The following is a 14972-nucleotide window of genomic DNA, read 5'->3' on the forward strand; positions in this document are numbered from 1 at the left end:
GGTGTGATTTGACGTCTTTTTTCACATTCGAAGACGTCTTTTATTTGTATGCATGCATCTTTATTGAAAGAAGAAATTCAAGAAGTGAATTCAATTGAGAAAGATCAATATCTACACAAAATAGGTGATATCTTTCTGATCTTTTAATTTGTATTTTCGTTTTGTATGATGTATCTCTTGAGATAGGGTGTCTCAATAAGAGATCTTGAAATCTTGAGTGGGATTTCTCAAATAATTTCTATGAGATACAAAAATTTGTATGATTTTCAGTCTTGTAGTGTGAAGATTGATGTGTGTTAGCATTCTTGTAATATTGTATGTGCATAGTGTTTGTAAACAATATTATATTGAATGATCTTTTATTTAGTGGGATGCTAAATCAAAAAAAACTGGATGTAGGTCAAGTGGATGACTGAACTAGTATAAATTTTCGTGTTCTTTATCTTTTTACCCTATATCTCTTGAATAATCTTGTTATAAATATGATTAAAGAATTCAAAGATTTATGAGATATGTTATTTCAATTACCACACATACTCTGAATATTATTTTTGTAATTGAAATTGAATATGAAGATGGTAATATAAAATCAACCTTGATTACAAGTGACTGATTAGCTGCGTTAACATTGAAATTCTGATATATTGGTATTGTACTTTGTAATCTACTATAATTTGTTAAATCAAATTGATTAAAGGTTGAGTATTGAATATCTTGGTAGGTTAAAATCAAGAAATTTTGGAAATAGAGTCATCTTAGGAAAGAATCTATTAAACTCCCTTCTAGATTCTAGTAAACAGGGACCAACAAGCTTCTTTTACTTCAAGGTTTTGCCAACCGTAATCCACTAAGTGACTCTCAATAATACATGAACAACCTTTTGAAATTCTAAGCTTCTCCTCCTTTTATTGACATAACTCTTTTGCCTATAATAAGCTACTTTCATCCTATCCTGTATCATTTTTACATTTTTCTTAGTTTGTTGCACCATGTCAGACCCTAACACAAGGCTCTCATCAATTTCTCACCAAAAAAATAGTGTCCTACACCTCCTTCCATTCAAGGCTTTGTAGAATGCTATTCCAAATACTAGAATGATAACTTTTGTTGTAGGTAAATTCTATCAAAGGCATGAAACTGTCCCAACTATCCCCTTGCTCTAATACACAAGCTCTAAGTAGGTTCTTATGGATTGGATGTTTCTATGAGTGGTAAGCTAAACTTATCCTAAGCTTGATTCCCAAGGCTTGGTGAAGATTCCCCTAAAATCCCAGGTTAAACCTAAGATCCCTACCAAAAATGATGTTAGATGGCACACCACACAATCTAACAATCTCACCAATGTAGATACTGGCTAATTTCTCTAATGAATACCTGATATTAATAAGGTTAAAGTGAATAGACTTACTCAGTCTATCCCATATAATCCAAATGAAATCTAGTCCCTTTACGATCCTAGGAAACTCGACCATGAAGTTCATAGAAACACTATCCCACTCCATTGGAACACACTCAAAGGCTATAGCAAACCCAAATGTTACTAATGCTTTACCTTGACTATTTGACACACTAAACAACCACATACAAATTTAGCTATATCCTTTTTCATCCTAGGCCACCAAAACCTAAGGTCAAGATACATCTCTATGGCACCCAGGTGGGACTAAGCTTACTCCTAGGTCCTTCCTCTAAGATGATTTCTTGAGTTCAAGGTCAGTAGGTAAACACCCTATTCTTAAATCTTGATAAGTGTCAAACTTAAATAAATGAATTATTGAATTGTGACACTTATCTAACAATTTATTTTAAAATAGGGTAGTTAAGCTGAGATAATTTTAAATACAATCAAAAGGGTTTATAGTGAAGTAAATTTTGTAGAGTTAATGACTTTTTATAACTATTCTATCCCTTATTTTGCAGGTCCAGCAATTTGGAAGATTTAGAGATCTTTAGGAGCAAACAACTCAACCTTTGAAAGTGCTGAGCACATTCAAGGCCACAAGCATTCTTAGAATAGGGGACTAAAGGGATCAGCCGTTTAAAAGGGCTGAGCAGTGTGGTCTAGTAGTGGAATTCAGCCTCGGCCTCCCAGGCGCTCAACAGTTATAAAGGGCTCAACCCTTGAGGTTTCTTCAAGATGAAGGATTCCTTAAATCGCTCAGCCGTTTCCCAAGCGTTAAGTGGTTTCCTCTCTATCCTCTATTCTCTATTTTATTTTTAGCACATATATAAGGCCCAAAAAAGAAAAGAGACATGATCGAAGATGTAGAGGAGTGAAGAAATAAAGCAGAAAGTTGAAGAACAGCTAGGGATAGGGTTTTGGGGATTTCTTTTTCTTCTTCTTCTACAATCTGCTTTATGTTTTCTAGAGTGACTTCCTCCACCATGATGTAATCATCAAATTCTTATCTACTACTTTTAATTCATATATTTAATGATCTATTATTCTGTATCAGTGATTTTGATCCTGTTCTTAATGCTTGGATGAACTGATCACTTATCTTTGATTTTGGATTTGGGTTTCAGTTGGAAAACATTTTTTGAATCTAGTTGTGAATCAAAATCACCTAGTAGTTTCAAAGGCTAGGAATAGATTTTGAACCATTAGTTGAAATAGTTCCTATTCTTAATTTGAAGTATCCAACTTAAAAAAGCAAGGAATCATTTATTAAGTTAGACACTTTAGAATTTCTAACTATCAAGGAATTGATCTAGAATGAATTTTTAGAACTCAATGGTATTGGATAATAGAATCTAGATGTAAGAAAAGCTAGGAATGCATAAGATATTAAGTCAAATGAAGCAATTCCAGTAAGATTTTGAATGAGACAAATATAATACATGTTATTTCTAACAAGTGTGTTAGTGTTTCAGAAAAATATAAGTACAGGCAAGTTGAAGAATAGAGCATGTCCATGGGCCACTCCCTACTCCAGAACCAAGATAAAGAGTAAAGCGTCAAGCATCAGATGGAAGGTCAAACGAAGCCAAGCCTAGCACAAAAAGAAAAATGATCAGGCTTCAGATGATACAAAAACAATAGACGAAAGCTTCAAACATCATACAGAAAATTGAAGGAAACCAAATCAAGCACGAGAAGAAATATGATTCCAAGTCAAACGAAAAACCAACACAAGTATCAGATGATGGATGATCTAAGATGAAGCATACAAGATGGAATTAAAAGCCTTCAATCTGCATAACTGACTAGACAAACATTGGTCAAAGATAAGGATAAAGTTAGCTGCACATCAGAAGAAGGACAACACAGATTGAAAGATATTCTAGACGAAAAGAAAGTCTATCCATCTAGAATAATGACTAGACCCAAAAGGAAGTCAAAGCATTAAACTCAAATGCTCAGATGAAAATCACATATTGAGATGCATATGGACCAACATACGTAGAAAAACATTGCCACGCAAAGCATCTAAAGAATCAAGACTTAAAAGATTACTCAAGCATTGTCTACGATCACCTAAATGCTCCCAATATGATAGCGTGATAAAAGAAGAAGAAGAAAAGAACACAAAATAAAAAGTATGCATGTGTCTAAAAAAGTACATCACTTTTTTATAGAAAGACAACGCTCTACAGTTACGTGACCGGAAAAGGACAAAAAAGGTTCCTAGGTCTCTGTTAAATTCAGACACTGTTGCTGGCAAGGCAAAGAAGACTTCATGCAATATCTATGAACAAGAAGCAACATTTAATGCAAAATCTCAAGCATTAAATGGGAAGATTGATCTAGTCATAAACAACTATATCTTCTTCAACGGATACTTGCAACGGGAAAATCTACAGGACAATATATATCGCTACTTCAAACCTTAAGAGGTTGGCTTTTGCATTTTTAACAAAAGTGATATCTAGCCCACAAAGCAACGAACTCAGTGATAGAGAGTATAGAGTCAAATGTACCATAGGATATGTACCATAGGATAACTATCTTTGTAAACTAAGGAGTTCCAAGTGCATCTTAGGAACATGAATCTTAGTGAGTGTATTCATTTTTGTATCCTCTTTGTGAGAGTAAGCCGAACACTCAATCGTTGTTAGACTAAGGTTGCAGACCTTAGTGAGTGTACAAACTTATGTATCCTCTCTATGAGAGTAACCTAAACACTCAAACCAAATCTATTTAGTCATCATATGTAAAGCCTGAGGAGGCTAGGGAAAGAATACTTGTAAATCTTGAAGAGGCTTGTCAAAGAATACTCATTGTGAGCCAGAAGTAGCTGATTAAAGAATACTAACGTCGATGAGTGAATTTGACGGGCCAGGAGTTGGTCGACAATACTCACTGTGAGCCAGAAGTGGCTGATTAAAGAATACTAGCATCGATGAGTGAAGTTGACGGGTCAGGAGTTGATCGACAATACTCACTGAGAACCAGAAGTGGTTGAGCAAAGAATACTATCGCTAGTGGTGAATCTAGTGCGCCAGGAGTTGGTCAAGAATACTCACCGGGAGCCAGAAGTGGCTGAGCGAAGAATACTAGCGTCAACAAGTGAAGTTGACGAGCCAGGAGTGGTTGATAATACTTGGACCAGGAGTGGTCGTGACCTGGGTGGTCTATAATACTCACTGCGAGCCTGAAGAGGCTGAACAAATAATACTTGTATTTCATTGAAAATCTAGTGAATCTCTTCATTTGAAGGAGACTAGACGTAGCTCAGTTTGAGTGAACCAGTATAAAAATAATTGCATTATACTTTAATATTTTCATACGCACTTTTATTTGAATGTTTAAAATACTGAAAACTTCGTCTAATGCTTATCGTCTATTAAAACTATCTTCAAACAAAAACCACACTTATTCAATTTGTTATATGAAAGAACGGTTTTCATCTAAGATGCTTTTCGCTTAAGCAGACGATAAACTCCCAGATGCAAAAGTATCTTTTTGAACCAATCCTGGGCAGTTCCAGTTTATTATCATTAACATTATTTTACTGAACGAAAAGAATAATTCTTGCAAAAACATTTTTAAAATTCCTTTGTTCACACACACACATATTCAACCCCGTTTCTATGTGTTTTTCATCTAACTTCAATTGGTATCAGAGCCTGACCCCTAGGGTTGGACATCTAACAATGCAGGGGAACATAACGATCCATAGAAGAACGAAGGATATGTGGAAAGTCAAAAAGCAAGAAGAACAAACAACTAGCACAGGCAAAACATGTATCAAAGTATCTACTTCATTGAATCATGTCCTATATGTTTTAGAAGTAGATCACGTCAGGTACACTAGGAACATAAACGCAGTAAACCACAACGTCTAGATATCCTTCAGAATGCAGTAAGAAATTACTTCATCTGAGAATCTTCGTCAGAGGAACCGTCTAGGTAATTTTTTAGCATATGAATATTCAGTTCCTGCTTCTGAGAATTTAGTGTAGCATATTTCAAATAAATGACCTTCATCATTAAACGTAATGCAGTCAGAGACAAACATTCTCCGCATTTAAAGACTAAAACGTTTAAGTTAGTAAATGATAAAACTGTCGATTAGGGTTCCCATTTGAAAAGATAGAACCTTTATTCTAAAATTAATGCGAGCTGTACGCCACTCTGCACGAGGAAGACAAAAGGGCACCACGTCATGCGAATAATTATGAAAACAAAAATAGGAAATATCCTTCTGTTTCAAAAACCTTATACCTTCCCTCGCTTTACTAACTTACTCTCTACGCTTTATACTTTTGAAACCTAGAACACTCAATCTTTTCCTCTGAATCTCAAACCCTAATTTTTCCCTTCTTAGAAACCTTTCTGTTGCAATGGTCGCACAAGTCGGAGATGCCACAAATGTGAACATTCCCGCAGAGATGCGCGAAGCTACTGATTGCGCTTATACCATCTCCACGGAGGTAAAGCTAGTCATGCATTTAAAGCATCACTTTGACATTAGCAAGATGCAAGAATGGGGAATACCCATCAATGAGGACTTGGCTAACTACGAAATCCTTGGGTATTTCAACATCAAGGAGGTTGTATACCCTAGCTTGATAAAAATGTTCTATGACTCCTTGAGGATTGCTCAAGGATCCTTTGTAGGAAAAGTGCTCAACATAACTGTCAAAGTCTCTCCTACTGCCATTGCACAAGCCATTGGATGCGAGAAGGCCAACAACGTCTACTATAAGGAGTGGATGTTTGATGCTGGTGGGCTGACCAAGGTCACCAAGACTCTTTACAAGGAGGATGAAGAAGGACCTATTGCCTATAAAAAGCTTGACAACAAGGCCAAGGTCTATCAGAAAATCCTAAACAAGTCAATCCTTCACAAGCTAGGCTATAAGGACAACATCTCAGACATGCACAAGTTCTGTCTGTTCCAGATGATGACTAGAACCACTTTCAACCTACCCCAAACACTCTTTCAGCATTGGAAAGGATGTTTGAAAGATAGTAAGGAGTTCGTGGTTCACACTATGCTCCTAAACAAAATACTCTGGGATCAAAATGTCTATCACACCTTCCATACACTTGAAAAAGAAAAGGAAAAGCAGAGGATCATGGATATGGGAAGGAACAAACGACTCCACCCCATTATCTTTGGGAAGGCTAACTTGGGGAAGATGCTTGTAAGCTATACCATCCTTGACCCCACGATAGCCATAAAGATTAAGAAGGAGATCGAGAGAGAACAACTGGTGACGCGTTCAACCAGGAAGCGTCAATCTTCTCTGTCTCTCAAATTGGCTGAACCCTTAGCTGTTGCAGCACCAACAACTAAGAGGAAAATGGTTTTTCTATCAAACGAAGACTCTACGTCTGATGATGAGACAACCAACTCATCAGGAAGGCTTTGAAGAGAAAAGCCTCTCAACCTCCTCTTGCACCACCTCACCCTTTAAAGAGAAGGGTCATAAAGCTGGCATCAAAGGTGGTTGCTGAACCTGCAGCTGAAATCATCGTCCCTTCAGCTCAGATGAAAATTCCTATGGACGTTCCTTCTCCTCCCGTCACTGTACATTCCCCCTTCGTAAGTGACATTTCCATACCTTCCTTTCTCTCAATCTCTTGTAATCCTTATCTAATCCTGAATCTCCTTACAAGTGGTCACTGTAAATACACTAGCATTAAGAAATAGAAAGATGGAAATCAGAGCCGATCATATGATCGTGCCCTCAAAGCCTCTTCCTTCCTTCTCAAAAAGGAAACCAATAAACCCATTTATTCTAGAAGGGATGGACCCATGTCGCCACCCGCCGAAACGGACATTGGCATTCGCGACAATGGTTGGACTCTTTTTAGTTTTGAAAAATGATGGATTGTTAGAACGACTTATTCTCAAACTGAGACCTTATCGAACTAACAATTTTGTTAAATGATTCTCACCAATCTGTATTAATCCCAAACGGGACCCTCCATGGATTAGTGGTTTTCGCAAAAAAGGGTTCTTGGAGTCGCCACCAATGTTTTACTCAAAACATTGGAAAAAGACATAAGGCAATTGATTTTCGCAAATCAACTTTGGCCATTACAACCAGAGTTGGGTAAGGGAGTCGATTACGTGTGGGGAAGGTGTTAGCACCCCACAACGCCCCTTTCGGGTTCCCTATGACGGATTATTTCATAAATAATAGCGTAAAATTACTAAACTACCCCTATTTATTAGAACGATTATAAGTAAACTATCTACATGATGAAAGCTTTAAACGTGCAATGCAACAATCAAAAAGCGATAAATGAAAGCGGTAAAAGAAAGGATTTGGAAAGAAACCTTCGAAGCGGGCTTTTATATACTCAAAAAGGAGTTAGGAGGCTTTTTGGCGCTCCTTCCCACTACACGTTCGCTCGCTCCTTTCCCTAAAAATAAATATTAACTATGGAAATCAAAGAGATTTCCCTTCGACTTGTTCGAGTCTCAAGCTAAAGGCTCGTGAACTCAAGAACTTAGTCGGATCAGCTCTCGGAGAGATTTCTAGGGCAGAGAATAGCTCAAAAACCCAAGAATACTCAGCAAGAGGGTGGAGAAATGCTCCAAATGTGTGGAAGGACGAGCTAATAACGTCCTATTTATAGGATTGAGGCGCAGTACGGCCTAAGGAGTCAATACGGCCCGTACTGAGTTTTTGAACTACAGTACGGCCGTACTGAATTCAGTACGGCCGTACTGAAGTTCAAAAACTTCAGTACGGCCGTATTGATTTCATTATGGCCGTATTGTAATTCAAATGGCTCAGTACGGCCGTTACGAACCTCTAAGAGGGCGTATTGAGCTCCAATCCTCACACACCCTTATTCTAAGCTACTCTAAGACTTCTAGACCTACAAAGAATCATCCTAGGGTCTTCCAGGAGTCCTTCCGGCTGACTTTCCTTCGGTCTTCGAGAGTCTTTGAGTCTTATTTCTGACCCGGACAATTTTAGGGGTCTACAACCCAGAAACTGATCTAAACTCCATCGTCTTTCCTAGTGTCACTAACCTAGAAGGAAAGACTGAACTGCTTCAGGAAATCCAACTCACCACCAACAAGGATGTGATAAAGAAGAATAAAGTTGGTCTGTGTCCAAAGCCACGACCATACATCATTGACAAGACGATCAACATGCTTTGTGAACTATACCCCATCAACTGGGCTGGGCATTATGTTTTTCCAAAGCCCACCAAGCATGCCGTAGGGTACTACAAAAAATAATGTAAACAAGCAATAACAATTCTTTTTGGTATTTTGTAAACACTTAGAGTGCAAAACTTGATTCTAAAGCAATATTAATAAATGTTGGGGTTTGACTTCACTAAACCTTTCTCTCATGTTTATCACTAAGCTCATAATAGTTATCATTTAGAATTTATCAATCACTCTAAAAAATAACCAACCCTAATCTCTTACAAGTTGGCATCTATGTTGCTAACTTAAAATATCAATCTCTTGCATAGTTTAACCAACAAACCAACTTTAAAAACCATAGCTTAAGAAAGACTAATGGTATTTACTCTATCTATAGCAATAAGCACCATTAGCTGCTCTATTTCATTTCAAAGGTTTAAAATCATTTCTCAATCTCTTAAAAGCCTCAAGTCTAAGTTAAAGGTGATCAAGCCATAACAAACATTATGCACAGAAACAAAGCAATAAAACTGAATAACAACTAACATTGATCACTTAGAGCTTACACATGAGAATGTGTTTAGTTACATCAAACCCCAACAAGGGTTAATTTAGCTACACATAGACATGTAGAACTTAAACAATTATGAAGAAAGGAAGAAGCTTTATCTTGAAGGTTCTAGAGCTCTCCAACCGCAACACAAACTCCAAGAATGATTCTCCTTACTTCTCTCCTCGAAAATCCCACTTTTAGGTCATAAAATCTTTTGTCTTATGTAAATAATGACATGTCAGCACAATCCACGTTAAGCGTGAGATGCCACACTAAGCTTGAGGATGGGTCTGGAGTGAAATGAGGTTCTGGGACTCCCAGGCTCAGCCCCAATTCCATGCTCAGCTTGAGGGTTAAATTTTTGTTCTAGTGATTCTCTGCCAAGCTGAGACTAAGTGTGGATTTGAGGCTTAGCTTAGGGACTTAAACCAAAAATTCCTTCAACTTTGAATTCACCACTTTGTGCTTGACTTCCTTCCTTCTTTCCTAGCTTTCTCCTAAACTACAAAACAACAACCAAGTACTTGTAAGTTACCAAAAAACATGATTCAAAGACAAAATGTGATCACCTAACAATTTATATATGTTTTGAGTTAAAAACAAGGTCTAAAGCAAGGAAAATTGATATAAGTGCTTCAAATTTGGCCAAAAACTTAATAAAATCATAGCACTTATCAATACCCCAAACTTAAGATCTTGCTTGTCCTCAAGCAAAGAAAAATGAAGCAACTAAGTCAACACAAAACCTAATCTCCTAATTAAACAAGATTTGAACATTGGTAATCACACAAAACAACCATACATGTCTTCCAAGAGTTGAACACTAGAAAATGTTGACACTTGATCAGCCAATTAATGTGGTGCCCACACAGTTTAATAACAAAAGTGTATTGCAACAATTCCCAAAGGGATTAAAAAGCATGGCAATGATACTAATGAAAATTCTCTCTTATTCCTAAGGTGTGGGAGAATTTTTTTTTCTTAAGGGCTTCAAGGTTTTCAATGAATTCATTGTTTGGCTCAAAGTAGGGTGCAATGGATTCACTTTTCTGTTAGGTTGGCTTTTTGGTCAAGTGGCTCAAATTTACAAGAAAAATTTCCTTGATCATCTCTAAATAACATATGCTATGTAAACTCAAAAGAGACTCAAGCAAAATCAACTGCATGAAATCAAATGGTAACGCTCATACAACAAGGGGGGCCAAAACTCACATGGGTTAATAAAGGTGTTCAAAGTTTTTTCAAATTATCATGCCACAGTCATTAACCACAAAAGTAACTATCACACACTATCACTAATCGTCTCTAGAGTGCAACCACAAACATATTTGATCTTGTGCCTTAAAATACCCTTGTTCACTAAGGGGTACATGCACACCTGATTTTTGATTTTCCAGTTTTCAAAAAGCATTAAAACCGCACATTCAGAAGCATTAAGATATGTACACATGCAAAGTTTACTACTAATTAACATCCATACTACTCAAAGTACACAACAAAAGGTAAAAGGTTAATAAAGCAGTACACAATAAGATAATCAAAACAAAATAATAGAGCAAAATAACAGAACTAAATAACTAAACACAGTTTTCCAATGTGAAATAACTTAGTCTTCCTCCGCATTCTCTTGATCCTCGTCTGAATTTTCTTCATCCCAGCTGCATCACCTTCCCCCTATTGTTGATCATGGTTCCCTGGCTATGCTACATGAGTAGAATAAGTTGTAGTTGAGGGTTTAAACAAGAAAAATTATAGAAATATGAACCACATTGGAGCAAAATTAACATAGCAGCCAACTCAATTTAAAATGTAAACAAAGAAGGTTTGTCAAATTCACCCAGTAAAGCACAATGAGTATGACAAACAAAGGCCAAATGTGGCTGCCAAGGGGACGCTCAGCACCACTATCATGCCTAGCATGAAACGTGTAGGAAAAAGAGACGGGGCTGCCATAGCCACGCTGAAAGTTGAGCGTCAGGCCATTGCTCAACGTCGTGGTTGCAGCACTTGGCTCCCCTTTTTGGCCCAAAAACATGTCTTTCACAAGCAAAAACACACAAAAAACTTAGATCTTGTACTGGGCATTCACAAAAGCAAGGTTTCCAAGGGTTTTAAGAAGACCCATTCAAAAATATACCATCACAAATGTGCAAATATCATCAATGAACATCAACCATGAAAATAAGCTCAAGAACACCGTGGATACAAGGGTTTGCATGAAAAATGGGTAGGGGGATTAGATGAGTGGGGAAAAATAAAAATGGGAACCAAGAAACATACAATGGAAGGAACCACACAAGGTTAAAGAAAGGGACTTACCTTCGCGCCTTTGATGATCAAAAAGAGAGAAAATGGAGCCTGCCCACAGCAAGAGCAAGATGGCCAAGGAATGAAAAGAAAGTAACCTAGGGTTTTGAGAGAGTTTGTGAAAGGTTAAAATAGGGGTAGAAGAAAAGAATGGGCTTCTGGAGAGAGAGTGAGAACATTTATTGAAAAAGTGACTCCCAGGCTAAGCGTGGGTTCTAGGGCATAGCGTGGGAGCTCCAGGTGCCCCATTTTGCTGCCACGTCCACGCCAAGTGTGGTTTCTAAGCTAAGCGTGGGAGTTCTAGAGAGAACTCCTAGTTTTCAATTTCAAATTTGAGGCTCAGCTTGAGACTGAGGCTTAGCGTGGCACCTCCAGAGAGTTATTCTTCTGCCTCTGCATTGATATAGCTTAGCGTGGAACTTCATGTTGAGCGTGGATTTCAATTTTACTGTAAATTTTCAAAATGTTCAAGTATACCTCAAGATGAAGTTCGTCAAGCCATCACAATCACAATGCTTTCTCAACTAAGAAGCAAACACAATGATTAACCATGTACCTACACCTAAAACACACTAACACAAATTAACTGAAATTAAAGGCATGCTAACTTGTTTTTGGATTAAGAATGATGTGTTGCCTCCCATAAAGCGCTCTTTTTATGTCACTAGCTTGACAAGCCAAGACTTCAAGGGTTGTCTAATGCAACGGCGAAATAAGCTCGCTCAATTTCACCGCCTAGGTAAAGTTTGAGTCTTTGGCCATTTACCACCCAGCTCTCTTTGGGGGCAAGATCCTCCACTTGTATTGCTCCATGAGGCTTAACTTGCTTAACTCTAAATGGCCCTAACCACTTTGACTTCAGCTTCCTTGGAAAAAGTCTCAACCAGGAGTTGTAAAGGAGCACAAGTTGTCCAGGATGAAACTCTCACTTTAGTATCTTTCGGTCATGATACAACTTCACCCTTTCCTTGTAGTGCTTAGCTGACTCATAAGCATTGAGCCACAATTTAGCTTTCCCAAGCAGTGAGAATGGAGGCAGCTTCAAGCAAATTACATCATTTGGAACTGATAGCTTCTTTGTAGCCTCACACACTACTTCATCCAGAACATCCATTCGGAAACAAACACCCTTATCATTCAGATGGGTCGTGGCTTTAAATAAATTGAAAGTGGTCACCTTATCTTGGACCCTTAAGTTTAATTCACCATCCCCAACATCAATGATTGCTCGTGCAGTCTTCATAAATGGCCTCTCAAGATAATAGGAACAGTAGAGTTCTCTTCCATGTCCAAAATCACAAAATCAACTAGAAATGTGAATTTGTCAACTTTAACTAGCATGTTCTCAATCACACCATAGGGGTACTTGATAGACCGGTCAACTAGCTGCAAAGTCATGCGTGTTGGTTTTACTACCACCTGTCTAACTCTATCTAACATAGACAAAGGCATGAGGTTAATGATTGCACCTAAGTCCGACAGTGCTCTTCCAACTGATAGGTCCCTAATAGTGATTGGGATTGTAAAGCTTCCAGGGTCCATGAACTTGGGAGGTAAGTTCTTTTGAATTATGGCATTGCACCTCGCTTCCAACTCAATGATCTCTTGCTCAATGAACTTTCTCTTCTTTGTCAAGAGGTCTTTCATGAATTTCGCATAAGTGGGCATTTGCTCCAATGCCTCTGAGAATGGAATGTTGATTTGAAGCTTCTTAAAAAGCTCCATGAAGCGTGCAAATTGCTTCTCTTTATCTTTTTTGCTTGGGGCTTGGGGATATGGCATATCCTTGGTACTAGACACCTTGGATTTCATCTTCAATTCTCTTGTTAGTTGGCTCTTTGATTTTTTAATAACAACTTCCTCAGCCAACTCTTCTCCATCTATGACATTCTCTTTTACATTTTCTAATTTTTTTATTTTTTTTCATTATTTTCTCCATCTCCCTCTCTCATTTCTGCCTTTTTTTCCTGTTGCTCTTCTTCACCCTCCAACACACCGACTCTCTTACCACCTCTTGTTGTAATTGCACTAGAATTCTCCTTTGGATTAGTATGAGTATTAGCTGAAATTTTGCCACCAGAATTTTCAGCCAATTGTTTGGCCAACTGCCCCATTTGAATCTCCAAATTCTTTATAGATGCTTCAGTACTCTTGTGGTTAGAGATTGAGACCTGCATTAACTGGTTCAATGTTTTGTTCTAATCTGGATTGCTTGTCATACAAGTTGGGCCTTTGCATAGGAGGTATACAATACTGAGCAATATCATTTTGGTTCCACCTTGTGCTAGGGTGTGATTGCCAATTCTTCCCATAATTACCACCATAATTTCCTCCTTGTCGAGCTTGATTCCCCATGTAATTCACCTCTTCTCCATGAGATGGGAAGTATCAAGGCACTGCCTATGAGGATGATTCAACCCACAAAGATCCCAACTATGAACTTGATGTTGAGTGGATTGTAGTTGTTGTGGAATTCGAGCAAGCTGCTTGGTAAGGGCCTCAATTTGCTGGCACAAGAGCTTATTTTGAGCTAATAAAGCATCTTGAGATCCCAACTCTAGAATTCCTCTTTTCTGTCTTGACTCCCTTTCAACTGGTAAATCATAATCATTTGCTGCCATAGCATCAATCAACTCTATAGCCTCCTCCGGTGTTTTAAAATGCATGCTACCTCTAGTGAGGCATCCAATAGAATTTTCACCCGTGGCAGCAATCTACCTAGAAAAATGTTAACCTGAGTAAGGTCATCAAATTTATGACTTTGACATCTCCTCAACGAGTATTTGTATCTCTCCCAAGCCTCAGAAAGAAGTTCATCTTGCTTTTGAGAGAATATGACGATCTCACTTTTTTCTTGATTAATCTTAGCAAGAGGGAAGAATCTTGCCAAGAACTTTGTCTCTATATCAGACCACTTGGTTAAGCTTTGATGTGGTAGAGCATTGAGCCACATTTTAGCTTTCCCAAGTAGTGAGAAAGGAAATAGCTTCATCTGAATCACATCTTCAAGAACTTGATGTATCTTCACGGTGCCACAAAGCACAATAAAAGTATGAAGATGCAGATATGGATCCTCATGATCAAGGCCCGCAAATTGATTATATTGAATCAGATTCAACAATGTTGGCTTCATCTCAAAATTAGTGCAGTGATTGTAGGAGTGGCAATGTTGGAAAAATGAGTAGTACCAGTAGCAGCTGCATGATCACCAAGAGTAATTCTTGGTTTTCCTCTGTCATTTCTGCTTCCTCTAAGATTTCAGATAAAGAAGGATTGAGAGAGGACGAAGTAGCCTCTCTGTGTTGTGCTTGCTTGGCTAGTAACCTTTGTTTCCTTACTGCTCCCTTGTTCCTCCTAGGTGTTTTCTCAATTTCTGGATCATAAGCTAAATCACTAGCGAGAACAGTACCTCATATAAACTAGAATCACAAAGCTACAACAAACAGTCAGCAACACAGATACAATGAGTTAAAAGAAAAGGAATATAATAATTGCAAAATGTAAAAGAATAAATGAATCAAAGCCTAGATTAGTAATCTAAGTGA

At 37.9% G+C, this 14972-nt stretch overlaps 1 protein-coding gene across 1 annotated transcript; it reads right to left on the minus strand.

Moving 5' to 3' along the window:
* Positions 1-12666: 12666 nt before the first annotated feature.
* Positions 12667-13239, minus strand: LOC109815280 (uncharacterized). The gene has a single exon (XM_020379949.1). The coding sequence runs from the start codon at positions 13237-13239 to the stop codon at positions 12667-12669; it is 573 nt and encodes a 190-aa protein (XP_020235538.1).
* Between the last annotated feature and the right edge of the window lie 1733 nt (positions 13240-14972).

This window comes from Cajanus cajan, chromosome 1 (genome assembly GCF_000230855.2).
Source record: "Cajanus cajan strain Asha chromosome 1, NIPB_CcT2T_4, whole genome shotgun sequence".
Classification (NCBI taxonomy): Eukaryota; Viridiplantae; Streptophyta; class Magnoliopsida; order Fabales; family Fabaceae; genus Cajanus; species Cajanus cajan.